Raw genomic sequence first — 16124 nt, 5'->3', positions numbered from 1 at the left:
TGAAATATTAAATAAATAGTTTCACATTTATTTAAATTCATCAAGGGATAACATCACCTGTAATATCGATATTAGATAAGACTGAACTAAACCACTTCTCCATTTCTGCTGACACTGATTCTGAAGTTTAATTTGAAATGCATATACTAGAATCTGGCTCCCTAGACCAGCATCAAAAACCTTCTGGGAAGTACCACAATGATCCTAAATTGAGAGGTTCTGGTGAAACCCTCTCTGATGTCCAGGTTTGAGAATCACGGGTTTGCAGGTAAATAAGAATCCAAAATATATCTTGGCTCCAGATATTCTGCCACTTTAGCTTTAAGCCAAATTAAGTGACAGGGTGAAATGGGGGAGTTCCTCAGTGATGGTTATGCGAGCTATTAGCTTTCTTGCCAAGTCTGTCTCCTGTTCTGCCAGAGAAAATTAAAAAAGGTCTCTATTTTTCTATTTCTCTTTCTAAATGATCAAACTAAACTGAAAGATTGAAAAATATATCCAAAACTGAACATTTTATTCTATCTCAGCAATCTGTCATATTCCAGGATATATAGAAAATCTCAAAGGAATAATACTTGGTAAAGCAGAATCAAAACCCTTAAGAGAATACTTACGGATTTCTGCTGCAAAAACGGTTATGTTCAGCCAGGCAGTTTCTTCTCTATCCAAAGGTTTTGTAGTTTTAATAAAACCATCCTCTGGATTAATGGTGAAAAATCTGTCTAGGTCAGTATGACGATCGATGGAATACCTAAGCAGAATGCAAATGTGAAGCAATTAGACCAATCCCTTCCAAGTAGCTTAATATTTGAATATTTTATCTACGCTATATTTAAAATAAGCATTTTCAATGAATTGCTTGAACTAGGTATTCTTTTTAATCAAATTTACTTTTCTAACTTTGTACATGAATCTTTTATAGGAATCATTTTGCCACATTGGAGTTCTTTATTCAGTACAATGAATGAAAGAGCTGTTTAGCATACTTGATTGAGAAGCATAATAACACATTGCATATTTCTCCATATTTACTACAATCACCCACCCTTTGAATATTTATGAAACTGCATTTGAGAAGTGGGTTTGTCTTGTTCCCAAACTACTCAGAAAGTCACAAGCGTATCAAGCCTTGGCCCAAATTTTACATATGAAATATTAAGTAATGGCAAATTTATTTAAATTTATAAACAATGATCATTTATGGTGTTAGAATCAGTTTTCCCTTATTTAAAAAATTCTATGTCAACATAAATGCATTTTATGTATTTATTTATTTATTTGCCACCATGGCTATCAGTACCTATACAACAAATCCACTGCTTAGGCAACCATTTCCTTCTTTCTCCTTTTCTTTTTAGAGACAGAGGGGGGTGGGGGAGAAAGAGACAGCTGCAGCATTGCATTACTGCTTGAAGCTTTTCCTTGCAGGTGAGGAGCTGGGACTTAATCCCCTGTCCTTGTGTGTGACAACCTGTGTACTTTACAGAATGTGTCATTGCCTCACCCCAATCATTTTTTGTTGCTGATGCGGCTGTTGCACACTGAGCAAAGATCATGGAAGCTCTCAGATATCAGAGAGTGTGACTGTTTCCAACAGCCATTGGAAAAAAAAAATCAATGGATTTTTCTTTTTTTAAAGATTATCTTTTTAAAAAAATTATTTATTTATTTTCCCTTTTGTTGTCTTTTTATTGTTGTTGTAGTTATTATTGTTGTTATAGATGTCATCGTTGTTGGATAGGACAGAGAGAAATGGAGAGAGGAGGGGAAGACAGAGAGGGGGAGAGAAAGATAAGACACCTGCAGACCTGCTTCACCACCTGTGGAGTGACTGCCCTGCAGGTGGAGAGCTGGGGGCTTGAACCAGGATCCTTACACTGGTCCTTGCGCTTTGAGCCACATGTGCTTAACCTGCTGCACTACCGCCCAACTCCCTAAATCAATGGATTTTTAAGAAAAATTATTAGTGCTTTAATATTGATTTACAAAATTATAAGATAATAGAAGTTTAATTCCACATCATTCCCACCACCAGAGTTCCGTGTCTTCATCCCCCTTCAACAGAAACTTCAATAGTTCTCCCCAGGTTACAGCTACGGGTTGACTATATCTATCTATCTATCTATCTATCTATCTATCTATCTATCTATCTATCTATCTATGAATATATATATATATTCTTTCATAAATGGTTTTTGATTAGAGGAATAAATAAATGAAATCAGTCAGGGTCATGAATAAGATAAGGTATATAAGACGATTAAGTAAAATATAATAGAAGAGGAAACATAAGAATCTGATATAGTTTTTAAAGACTGTGGTAATGAAGGAGTTATTTATAGAAGAGACATGGGAAATGGAAGGCAAGGTGTAAATAAATATCATTGGACTCAGCGGATATTTGGTTATCCGTTGGAGGATAGTAAAATCTACAGAGTTTCTAGCACAAGTGTCTTAGGGAGGGAGACAACAGAAGATACAAAAACAAAAAAATTTAACAGGAAGATATATATATTTTTTGGTGCCAGGGTTCCATGCCTGCATAATTACACTACTCCCAGCTTATTTGTTTCCTTTCAATTTCAGAGAGAGAGAGAGAAAGAGAGAGAAAGAGAGAGAGAGATCATAGTATTGCTCCACTTTTCATGAGATATATATATTTTTTGGTGCCATGCATGATGCTCCCATGTGGTTCCCAGAGCTTATACCTCAATTATTCATCGTGTTGAGTGAGATAATCCAAAAAGATAAGGACAAATGTCAAATGAGCTCACTTATTACTAGGACTTATTAAAGTAGGGATGGGGAGGGAACGCACAAAGTGAAACATGAACTACACATGGTGTATTACACCAAAGCAAAGGACTCTGAGGAGCAAGGAGAAGGGAAGATAGGAAGAAAATTTGGGGGGCCTAATACATAATGAAGTTGTATACATATGTCGACGATTGCACTGTAAAGTATTAAGTCTCTTAATAAAAAAAATGTTTTCAATAGGAAAAAAAAAAGGCAAAGTATAAGCTTTATTAGGTGAGCTACATCCTGGCCTCAGGAAGAGATTCTAATAGAGATAGGTTGTATTATATTAAGATTCAATGCTCTTGTCCATTGAAAAATCAGGGGTGGAGTCAGTCTGTTTTTATGCCATGAAATAAATTGAAAAATAAATATGTTTTGAATTCATAAGTAAGGCTATAAAGTGAAAATACACAAAATCAGAATGAAGATATAGAAATATAAAAACAAAGAATTTGGAGCAGAGAATTCAGTCACCATATGGGTGGGAAGTCTAAATGGAGTTTAGAGTTCTCCTCCAAGTGGAGAGGACAGGAAGAGAGAAAGGAGAGAGGGAGAGGAAAAGGGAGAGAGAGATAAGGGGGAAAGGGAGAGCATAAAATCTAAAGTCTGAGATTTAGGAAGCTCTTAGTGACTAACAGAATGAAAGACTAGTGAAGACATCAAGAATGGTGCATCTAAAGTATGAAGAGGTTACTGACAAGGAAGATCAAAGAAGAGAATTATTTAGAAAGCAATTGTAATCAAATGTATGTCTCAGAGAGATTGAGGGAAAAATATCTGCAAAATGTTCAAGTAGATAAGTTTGAGTGACATTATAAGATCTTATCTGTAGTCCAAAGATACAAATTTCCTTCAAGGTTAATATTAGCAAGCCTAAAGGTAGGTTGTGATGACAGGAGAGCTATGAGTGCTCCTCTATTTGTTGACCATTCTGGGAACAGGGACCCAAATAAGTGTGTGTGTGTATGTGTGTGTGTATGGGGGGGGGTGGGATGGGGGGAAGTGAAGGTCAAGGGTGATACTGAGCATCTTTGGATAATTATAGACTGGGAAATAGCCTACATGTACCAAACAGCTCTCACTGAAAAAGATGACTCAAATAACCAGTTGCAGATGTGATTCCTTGAAAACATGACTTGTGGGGGGAAATGAGTGGCTGTTTTATGTGTTGTTACATAATCTCTCTTTTGGAAAGTTGCTCAAGTACTTCAATAGCCTAGGCCAAAGTTAACTGATTTGCAATTCACTCTATGATAATTTTTGAGTGATTATGAGGTGTTACACTGGTCTCTTATCATTATGTAATGTACTTCCGGCAAAGAGAGCACATAACATTCAATTCTTCTCAGGACAGTTTTTCATTAGTGGCTATTTGGTTATAGTGAAAAACTCAAAATGGACTCAAGGTCAATAGAGCAGGACTAAAATCCACTCCCCAACAATGCCTGTGAGTTGAGGTGTTTAATCATCCCTCTGACTTCAGTATTTCCATTCTACTGGATTCTCAGATACTTTTAAATATCATGGGAGTTATAAATTAAATAACAGTGCAAGATGTTGTCTAGGTCAGAGAAGATGCTTAATTAAAAGTAATTTTTCTTCTTTATTCTTTGAAGCATCAACCTTCAAAACTTTCAAAGAAATTAGACATTTACATTTGGGATTTCATTCTGTCCTATCAGCAAGTTTTGTTTAGATTTTAAATAGAGAAACTCTTGTCCATGGCATTTTTATTCATATTCATATGTTTAATTAAATTCCTCCAGCCTTACTAACAATGACTGACGAGTAAAAATCATACATATTTATATGCAATGCAGTGTTTTGATATAAATATACCTTGTGTAATGATTACTGTGATCAAGCCAATTAACATATCCATAACCTCACATAGTTATCATCCTATATCTATGTGAATTGAATTCTCCAGATCTACTGTTTTGGCAGACCTCAAATATAGGTTAACATTAATTATATTAATAGTTATTATTCCACAATTAGATATTTAGAACTTATAACTGACAGCTATATCTTCTGATCAATATCTTCCTACTTTTCCACTCCCCATCTCTAGCAATTGCCATTCAAACTTCTCTTTCTCTGATTTTGGTCTTGTTAGATTCTATAAGTGATATCAAACTATTAAATATCTTTGTCTTTGGATGTCTATCTTCACTTAGATAATACTCTTCAAATTCTTCCACATTTTCATAAATGGTGAAGTTGTTTTCTTTGCTAAAGCTGAATAACATTCCATATTTTGGTTGTCCAGGCACAAAGGTTGTTTCTATAAATATCTAAGCTTCTCTAAATACTGAATGAATGTGGGTATGCAGATACCTCTTGGAGATACTGCCTTGATGGAATCAGCAGGGGCTCCTTAAGATATAAGGAGCAATATATAAGATATATTGTTCTGTGAACTGAAGCTTAAGCTCTGGACTAGACCAACACCACCAGGCCCTCTTTGAGTGTGCCAAGCACTACACACAACCCAAGGAGTCACTCTGAGGTACTACAGTGAGCACTGTGCGGTGGAAATTGCATCTGATCCATTACTGAGGGAGCCTGGAAGAATTCTTACAAGTTGAATTCCAAGTGGAGGTGACAGTAAAAGAAGAGTACCCTATGGCAAGTTAGAAAGAAAAAAAGGAGAGAAATACAACCCCAGGAGGAAGAACATACAAAATTCGAAAATTAAGAGAGAGCAAATTTTACTTCAGAGAATAAGATGTGGCCTGGTCTAGAAGTAATTGAGAATCTTATGCATTGGGAGAACAAGAAAAAATAAAGATCTGAAGATGATGGCAGAAGTCAGGTCAGATATGCTCAAAGACTCTGATATTAAACATAAGAATAAAGGTTATTTTTAGTTGACAATGGGAGAAGTTGGTTATGGAGATCTACTTTTGTTGCTTAACTTAAGTGTGTTGTTTTAATGTGCATTTTAAAACATTTCCCATAGCTAGAGAATTGATCTTAGAAAAGTAGGTAAAAGATCAGACAAAGGAAGAATAGGAAGAAGGAAAGAAATAAATTCAGTAAAGTAAGGAATTAGAATGACCATGGTAGATTTAGAATCCAGTGCAAGGCAGATTTCATATTTGATATGTTGATATCAAACATGAAATCTTGTCAGTATCTTGAATCTGTAACTCACTTCTCCTCTGCTTCTTTCTCCTAGCCTCTTGTCATTATCATCTTCATCAAAACAGACCCACTGGACATTAACTCAAGTTGGGGACAAAGGAAGACAGCATTCAAAATCAAGTCTAAAGCCAGCTTTTCTATGTCTCGTTTATTTATTTATAAATATTTGTTATTATTATTTATTTTTTCTTTTGTTGCCCTTATTTTATTGTTGTTGTGGTTTTTACTGTTGATGATGTAGTCGTCATTGGATAGGACAGAGAGAAATGGAGACAGGAGGGGAAGACAGAGGGGGAGCGAAAGAGAGACACCTGCAGACCTGCTTCACTGCCTGTGAAGGGACTCTCCTGCAGGTGGGGAGCCTGGAGCTCAAACCAGGGGGTCAAATGGGGATCTTTACGCAGGTCCTTGCACTTCGCGCCACGTGTGCTAATTAACCCGCTGTGCTACCTCCCAACTCCCTACTTTATTTTTTGCCTTCAGGGTTGACTCTGCCTGTACTGCGAATCCACCACTCCCTGTGATCAACCCCCCCTCCCCCATTCTTCCCAATTTAGTTGATAGGAGAGAGAGAAATTGAGAGAAAGATATGATGCCTATAGACCTGCTTCAGTGCATGTGAAGCATTCCTGCTGCAGGTGGTGAGTGGGGGCTTGAATCCGGGTCCTTGTGAATAAATACTATGTGCACTTAAGCAGGTGTGCCACCACCCAGGCCCCCAAACTTTAGTTGAAATAATTAAATCACTCACAGTTTGTCACTTTGTGACTTCTTGAAAGTACTTATCAACAGATAGAACATATTTTCCTAGCCTGCCCACTGCCTGTGCCACTCTGAAACAGCCAATGTGCTGCTGGGCCTTAGTTTCTCCCCTACTTGAGGGATAACCATTCCTATAAATTCGAGGGGATAATTACTCTAACATTCACATGTTTAACACAACTAGTAGAGTAACCTGAGCATGGAAAAATGTTCAATAAATTATAGTGATATTATATTATATTTCACAGTTTTTTATATTTTATCACATTTCCCTAAGGAAGACTGGTCCAGTCAAAAGTCCTATCCCCTCATATACACTGGAAAAACTATTCTGGGTAAATGAAATACTGACAGGTTGATCCAGTAACCCTACAAGTGGAACAGTCGTGATCTTATTTAACTTGTCAATATATCACAAACCTTCTTTAAGCCTGAGAGATGTGGCTCATTTCTCAGCTTCTCTAAAACTTGTTGCCTCGAAAAATCCACATTTAATTTCCTAAAATAAAACTCACTGTACCTTATTGGGCTGTTGGCAGCATCAGGGTCTTTGGCATGCACTCTTCCAACTACTGTACCAGCAGCTGCATTTTCTTGGACTTCATGGATGTAACTTGGAGCCAAGAACTTGGGGGGCTCATCAGCATCTTCTACTGCAATCTTGACCGTCACAGTGTCCTTGAAAGGCCCGTTGCTAATGAACTTCGGATCAATGTGCACATTGGCTGCCTCTACCTTTAAGCTATATGCTCTTTTGGTTTCAAAATCTACAGGCTGGCAAGAAGGGAAGAGAAGATTGACAGCCAATTCCTTGCAAGAATAATGGAAAAGAAAGACCTGTTTGTTTTATGGGGCAGAGTGAATAGTTCCTCAAAGGAGAAAATCAGTGTCTATTCAATATCCAATTACCTGAGCTATTTGGTCAGAAAATCAGACAAATTAATTGCTGAAATTTGGAATGTGCTTACATAGATAATTCAAAGAGCATGCCAGACATAGAAGAACGTCATCAGGTAAAATCCAGCTCATTTGATATAACAACATGAAGGCTGCCCAAATAAGCCACTATAAAATCATCTAAGGAGAGGAATTAAAGCACTACAGAAATAAATATTGTGGCCTATTCTGTAAAGTTCTAAAAATACTTATGATAAAAATACTGGTTTTCAGTTGAAGGGGAAAGCAATGTCTAATCCCCTCCACTCATACACATACAGAATTTTGACTTAGTTATATTGGCAATGTTATTTAAAAGATTCTGACCACATAACACTTCCCAAAGTTTTAAACACTGTCAATGGTCTATAAGGTTACTTAAGGTCTTCTATGGATGATTTTGGTGAGTAGGTTTGTTAAATAGCATTTACTTACTGATACATTATTTTCTAATTTTTTCACTAGATGTAAGAAGTTTTAGTACAGTATTGTTATTATTATTTGTCTCTGGAGTTTCATCACTCCAGACTGACTTTTTCAGATAGTGAGAAAGGTAGAGAAAGATACAGAGGGAAAGAAACCACAGACCCAAGCCTCCTCCAGTGTGATGGAGGCTGGTTATACTGTTAATTTTTAATATGTATTATGCTTACTAATTTCCCTTTTCAGAAACTATGATACAACTCTCTAATTAGACTTTAATGACATTTTGTCTGGATTGCATATGTGTGTTTGTGTATATATTCATGTTTAATGTTAATGTTTAAATATGTATATATTTGCATGTGTGTATAAACTAATTTAAACAAAACAATTATGAAATGTATACTTGACACATATATGAAATAAAAAGGGAGAAGTGGCATCTGAATGGCATCTGAAGTTATTGGGAAATTCATGGTGTATATACTCCTTATTTCTGGGAGAAGGTATAATGATCAAGCATCAGAATGTAAAGTAAAACTGTAGCAAAGAAACAAATCCTAATGCCTGTAAAGAGAACTAATTAGTACCGTGGCTGATGCTGAACTACCAAATGTTTGATAAGAGTTGGTCCCTTTAAGGCAAACATCTGCCTACCATGCTATTGTCATCTGCCTGAAATCACTTATTTGGAATGAGTAGCTGATCATAGATTTATTCTGACCTAATTATACAAAGCTCCAAACTAAGAATAATACCAGTTTCAGGAACTTTAAAAAACATTCAATAGCTGTGATACTTTTTCTTATTCCCAGCCCCACCTCCAGCCAGAGAATACTTCCTTTGCCTGAAACTAAATCTGCTCTATTTGCTCCATCATTTTGGGATTCACTAAATATTTTACTCTCTGATGAGTTACTGACCAGTACAGAGGAATCTTTTTTTTTTAATAGGCTGAAGGCATAAAGTGGTTGTGATTTGTTTTTTAAAAAACAATATACTTATTAGAAAAAAAATAGAGTGTGGTTTTTCTGAGACCAAGTAGAAATACTTTTTTCAAATCTTTGGTGGTCTATTAATTCTGAGCAGAACCTTTTAAACCTGGTTTAAGTATATACCTAAAAGGACTGAGAGTCATATGTTTTCTGGAACATTCTAGTGATGCTGAGGTTTGTATGGTCATGCTTCTATTTGAGACTTTTCAGATCCTGAGAAGAACTTCCCAGGTCTTGGTGAAGATTTGTCTGGTATGCCTTTTCTAGTTCAGGGAGACTTTATGAAATTTGGTGTTCAGCTTGGGCTTCACTGCCTTTTGCAGTCCTCCTCAACTCCCCCAAACAGATATGTATGGTTCCCTGGAAATCTTTCTACAGCCCTTCATCTCCCTCATCCTCCTCCTAGGTGGACTCTACTGAGTCCCCAAAGGACTCTACTTAGTCTTATTAATTTTTGCTTCATGAGAGCACAGGGATAACTTTACCAAGTAATCATATGCACCAACAATTTTGTCTGAATGGGGAGCTCTGCTGATCCATCTGGTGGATGGATACTACCAAAATATTTACTTACAATTTACTCCCTCTCTTCTTATAAAATTACAAGGTGATTTCCCATGAGGATATTCATATCTGTGTTATTAGTAGTAGAAATAACCCTCAATGAGGTAACATACTAAAACCATACACATATTCATGCCCCTTATATTACTTATCTCACATCTTAAAAATTCACCCAAAGGACTAATTCACCAGAAAAAATCTAAACAAATAATACTCAAAACCTGTATGATGTTTATTAGTTATAATAGAGAGTTGTATCTTGTGACAGGGAACATGAACCCAAAACATCAAATCCAACTGTGAGTTTTTATTAAAGAAATAACATTCCATCAATAGGATGGGATGTTACTCAGTCAGTACAAATTATTATATATATTATTTAACAGCATGTTAGATGTTAATGATGTGATATGAAGGTAACAAATCAGATCACCCTATGATCACAACTGTGCTAAATGTTATATATCCACATTTATATGCATATGGACAGAGAAAATAAATAAACATAAAATAGTTTTGCTAAAACAGAGACTTTTTAAAACATTGTCTACTACTGCTATCACACTGTTTTAATGGTGTTTATTTGTGTGAAAATAAATAGCTCAGAAACTGTGCAAAGATCTCTTGTCAATAAATGAGAATCCTACATGGTCAGGGGTGTTGCAATGAATAGATTGGATTTTCCTCCCCAAGTATTACAAGTTACCTATAAGTCTTTTCTATTTTGCAATATCTTTTATTCAGCTAACCACATGGAAAATATTTCCTAAAGACAAGTTCTCTTTCTCTTATGTACCATTAGATCTCTGCTAACTGTATCTCACACAAAGTCTGCATTCAAGAGGTATTCATTACTTCCTAATTAATAAATGAATAATTCTGCTTTCTAATTATCACTTCAGTTATTCACTTTCACATCTTCCATTTTCAATTCTTTGTAATTTTTGCCTTGAATTCCAACAACAGATTTTCAGCTGGCCACACTGTACATATCTCAAAAAATCCTCAAGTTTTAATTTATTCAGAATATTCTTTTATAGCAGGTTTTTTTTAACTTAAAAAAAAATTTTTTTTAATATTTGTTTATTCCCTTTTGTTGCCCTTGTTGTTTTATTGTTGTAGTTATTATTATTGTTGTTGTTGTTGTTGGATAGGACAGAGAGAAATGGAGAGAGGAGGGGAAGACAGAGAGGAGGAGAGAAAGATAGACACCTGCAGACCTGCTTCACCGCCTGTGAAGCGACTCCCCTGCAGGTGGGGAGCCGGGGTTCGAACCGGGATCCTTATGCCGGTCCTTGTGCTTTGCGCCACCTGCGCTTAACCCACTGCGCTACAGCCCAACTCCCCAGAATATTCTTTTATTTTATTTTATTTTATTTTATTTTTTAAAAAAACCCCAAAGGTCAGAAGGATCGTGAGGCCCCGCTTTCACGGTCTGTATTCGTACTGAAAATCAAGATCAAGCGAGCTTTTGCCCTTCTGCTCCACGGGAGGTTTCTGTCCTCCCTGAGCTCGCCTTAGCAGAATATTCTTAAACAATAATCTTCCAGGAGTTCTTATTCTGCCCTCCTTAGTCTACTAGCAAATCCCTATTCATTTGTCAAGATTCAGATCAAGAATTTTCTCCTTATAATATGCCATTCATGACCCACATTCATAGATTTTTTAATATTTATTTATTTATCCCTTTTTATTGCCCTTATTGTTTTATTGTTGTAGTTACTGATGTTATTGTTGTTGGATAGGACAGAGAGAAATGGAAAGAGGATGGTAAGACAGAAAGAAAGACACCTGCAGACCTGCTTCACCGCTTGTGAAGGATTCCCCTGCAGGTGGGGAGCCAGGGACTTGAACTGGGATCCTTATGCTGGTCCTTGCGCTTTGCGCCATGTGTTCTTAACCCACTGCGCTACTGCTTTCCTCCCACATTCAGATTTTTATCACACTTTATTACAGCTGGTTCTCAACTGGGGCATAATGTTGTTTTACTTTACCCTGGGAAGATTAGACAACCTCTTACTATCATTGTTGGGTGGGGTAGAGTGTATATCTGACAGTGATGTTGCTAAATATTCTATTGGGCTGTTGGAAAAGTCATAATGCATTTTTCCCATGCAAAAATCTGTCATGACTTTTCTGAAAACCCAATGTAGTGCACAAAACAGTCACTCACATCAAAGAATAAACTTCACTAAAATGCTAGTAATGGTGAAGCTGAGAAAACTCAACTGAATTCAGTTATCTTTTCACTTAACTGTCTTTTTAAATTGTTATCTCCCTGTGGCCAGACCTTTGTCTCTTCAACCTTAGTTGCCTGGCTCCTTACAAAGGGTTAGCTTACAAGGAGTAAGACCTCAATAACCCCTTATGAAAAATGGGTGGGTAAGTTAAGAAATGGTTAAACATATAAAAGAAAGTTTAAAAGGCATAAATATTTCCATGATCTCTTAGTACTCTTTTATAGTATTAAATTATATATAGGGACTTCCAAAAGAAGTCATTTTACTATGTTAAATCACCTCTCATAATAAAAAAAAAAAACTTTTTCTGGTGTATATGTGAAACTTTGTGTTTCAAGCAAAGCAAACAAATGAGGTAACATCTTATTCTGTTTTAAACCTAAACATCAGGGCTTTGTAGAAGATTATTCCTTTGCCTGGAATAAACACACTGAATTGGGAGAAATGTGCAAATTAATCATATGCAGATAGCTCATTTGTGATGTGTGAGTTCCATGGAGTGATTTAAATATTTCAGAATTTCAGAGACACAGCGTATGTGTATGCCCTGAATACACTGAAAACAGGTGACAGCTTTAGCATAACCAACTACCCAATTATTTGAACAGTAAAGGATGGGAGACAGGAATTGCTGATGTCAATGCTAATATGTCAGTGTCAAGCAAGAGGGATAGTAATATTAATTAACAAGGTAAGATAACAGGACTATGCTACATGCAATTCACACAGCTACTTTTTCAGAGGAGAAACCAGAGGAAATGATTACTGCAGCCCCTTGTGGCTGATTATTAGACTTTCATTATCACTAATGTTGACTTTCTCAATTATCCTAAGTTCAGTGCAACTTCCACATCCTTCTAAAATAGGATCACTCCTAGCACCTGTGCTCTGTGTCCCATAATATTTTCCCCAACATAATAATGCTTTCAAATATCATAAAAGTCAGCTTCTAGAGCATCTCTTTCCCCTGTTCTCTTTACTCAAAGATTCCTCCCAGGAATCTTCCCTGATCCAACCCTTGATGACTCTCCAACTAGTGGCCTCGACTGATTCTTCAAATTAATTTTTTTCTCAATGATCTTTTCTACTACACTAAGGAGCTTGATATTCATAATGTAAAACCAAGTTGAAAATAAATGCTTAATTGAGACCTAGGTGATCCCATCATTTGATTCAGATTTGATTTTCCATATACTTTTATGATGGAGAGGCGTTGATTTCTCAAGTAGTAATTTGGTGGTGGTGGTGGTAGGATGGCTCTTTTGCAATAAGCTGTAACTGTCTCTTCTCGTGAACATAAAACCCTTCTGACTATTCTTTAAAAACCTTGCCTGGCTCATCTGATTAAAAAATATCCTGAGAGGAAGGTTACTTGAGAACACCCTATGTTTAAATTTTGTGTCTGTGAATTGCTTGCTATCTGTGTGACTATGACTGAGTCAAATCTTTTAATTTGTCTGAACACCAATCTCCTCAGACATCAAGATATCATTTCCCACTAGAATAAAGCTATTCTGTGTGATTTTTTTTTTTTGGTGTGTGTGTGTGTGTAAAATAATATTAAAAACAGGCTCAGGCCTTGGGAAATGGTTAGTATTGAGTGAACATAAACATTTAAAAATGAAACAGGAAAAAAAACAATAGTTTGTAGTGAATTAGTTCCAAGGATATATATTTTGTAACATTCTAGCTGAATATGGAGGAAGAGACCTCAGGTTCAGTTTTGATAGAAAATCAAGTAGAGAATTAGTTCAAATTTCACAGAGCACCTGGCAATAAAGTAGGTCTTAGATGTTTGAAATAGAAAAAGTTCTGAATAGCCTAGATCAACAGGCTCAGTTTAGCAATGCCAGAGGTAGGGATTTCATGCATCTTCAAGGCCTTTCTCCTCTAATTTAAATTTATTGGGCTATCTTTCTTTCCACTAAAATGCTGTGCCACACCATACAAGAAGTGATTGGAAGTCTCAAGCAGGCACCATCAGCTTCATTTGCCAGCTCTCTGTGGAATATAATGCTCTTGTCTCTCTAAAGTTCAGAACTCAACTGCAATGTCAGGTCAGCTCTCACTTGTCGGTATTCTCATTCTCTACTTTCAACTACCCATTTTCTACAGTGTTGCTTTGGTAGAGCAGCTCACAATACACACATATTTGATTTTTAAACTTAACTCACCTTTTTCAGCTTCACCACACCCTCCTGTGTTTCATAGTCTGTAGTGATTTCAAACAATTCCATCCCATCTCCATCAACAATATTGTATGTGACTAAGCCATTTTCTCCAATGTCTGGGTCTTTAGCCTTCACCCTTCCTACTTCCTCCCCGGGGACAGCTGCTTCTGACACAGACATCTGGTATACGCCTGGAAGAAGAAGAAGACATCTATTTTTATTTTCCTTTTTACTTGGCAGCTGAACAACTTGAGATTTTGCTGAATTCCAATAAATTTCTCAAAGGGTTTGAAATTGAACTTTCTATTGATTGTAAACATGAAAGAAGTGAATGGATGGGAGGAAGATCCCACATGACCTGCCTGTCGTCAAAAAATGTGTTCAAGAAAAGATGATGAAACAGTATCAGAGGTCCAGATTGATATTGAGGATCACTGACCCCTGTGAAAATGGTGTGCAGCTACATTTCCCATTAGAAAATGACAGAGGAACCTGCAGGTCTTTGTATGTTATAGTAGCCTTTTCATATATTCAGGATGGTTAATGAGTAAATTTCAAGGGTTGATCATAACATTTCCAGGTGCCTTGAACGAAAGAAAAATATTCTATCTATTTTGAAGCCCTTTTCAAATCCTTGTTTATTTTAAAAACTAATGAAAATCATAATGAGGTCATGACCTTTCTCACTCTACCACTGGCTTTCATTTTACTTTATATTTTTATCACTTATTTGTACATTATTTTGTAGGGAAAGGATTTTCTCTGTGTTCCCTTCCACATTTTGTTCTAAGCACTGTCCTAGTTCTTGAACATTATTACACATATAACTTTCAGATTAGTCCTTTAATGAGGAACACTAAGGAGAAAAAAAATGTATGCATATTCTGATGTCATTGCCTGGAAGAAGAAAAATAAATTAGGATAAGATGTAAAAGGTAATAGTACAATGAGTATGGGACCATGTAAGTGTATTCTTGTGTGTGACTATGATAGCAAGATTCATGTCTGAGTGTGTGATTATTTGGTATGAATTTGAGTGACATGTGCATGAGTGTGTTTATGAATGTGTGATATAGATGTTTGTGTATGTGAGTGCTTGTGAATCTGAATAATTGTGTCACATATGTGTGGATAATGATGACAGTGCTAGATAGTTTATGAATAGGGTGTAAGAGAAGTTATCCCTGAGATGAAAGTACCTGAACTAGACAAAAGAAATTTAGTGAGTGTGTGAATAGCTGGGGATAAATTTATACCCAAAGAGAACACAGCAAATGGTCAAGGTCATGAGGTGAGAACACACTGAACAAATACAGAGTAGCAAAAAACAAACAAACAAAAAAACAGAACACAAGAAGACATAGCTGTGTTAAGAGTTAAGGGTATGCCTATTATGCCCATATATTATGTAGAACATGAATAAAACTATAGGATTTGTTTAACACAATGGAAGGTTTTAGTAGAAAAGTAAGATTTGAGCTAATCTTATATTGATTCTGACATTTTAAAAATGTTCTGTGTGGGGCTGGCTAGTTTTATCAGCTAGAAGCATGCCTAGTTTGTTTTGTTTATGGTTCACAATCAAGCCACCCCTCCCCCCACACACACAATATAGTGGACATTTCAGTGCTATGGTATCTCTGTCTGCCTCTCTTTCTACCTGAAAAAGTTTACCCAGAGAGATAAAATCCTGGTGAAGGCTTGTATATGTGTACATATTCTATGTTTTCAAAATAGTAAAGAGGGGAAAAATGTAGACTCCTCACCGCTACCACTTGTAAGTCAAGTTGTCTTAGACAATTTACTTTACCTCCTTAAGTTTTAGTTGCTCCTTACAGAGATTGTTATTCTTGGAGCCTCATCCAAATGTAATTTCATCCCTCTGAGGCTGACTCTTTCACCCTTTTTATTTCAGATAGAGAAAGGCTGGGGGTGGGGAGCTGGAGAAACCACAACACTGGAGCTTCCTCTAGTACTGTGGCACTTCCCATATTTGCTGGTGCTGGAACCTGGGTCACGTGCACAACCAAGTATGTGCCCCACTGTGCGAGCTCCCCTCAATGATTTTATCAGTCCCAATTGTC

At 36.4% G+C, this 16124-nt stretch overlaps 1 protein-coding gene across 1 annotated transcript in view; it reads right to left on the bottom strand.

Moving 5' to 3' along the window:
* CDH11 (cadherin 11) overlaps positions 1–16124 on the bottom strand; it is a 170021-nt gene that overhangs the window by 19383 nt on the left and 134514 nt on the right. Inside the window, exons 7-9 of the mRNA XM_007517769.3 lie at positions 14044–14231; positions 7232–7485; positions 615–751 (exon numbers count right to left, since the gene is read on the bottom strand). Of these exons, the coding sequence (XP_007517831.1) occupies positions 615–751; positions 7232–7485; positions 14044–14231 (579 nt within the window). The remainder of the gene's footprint in view (positions 1–614; positions 752–7231; positions 7486–14043; positions 14232–16124) is intronic.

This window comes from Erinaceus europaeus, chromosome 2 (genome assembly GCF_950295315.1).
Source record: "Erinaceus europaeus chromosome 2, mEriEur2.1, whole genome shotgun sequence".
Lineage (NCBI taxonomy): Eukaryota > Metazoa > Chordata > Mammalia > Eulipotyphla > Erinaceidae > Erinaceus > Erinaceus europaeus.
This window is presented reverse-complemented; position numbering and strand designations above follow the sequence as displayed.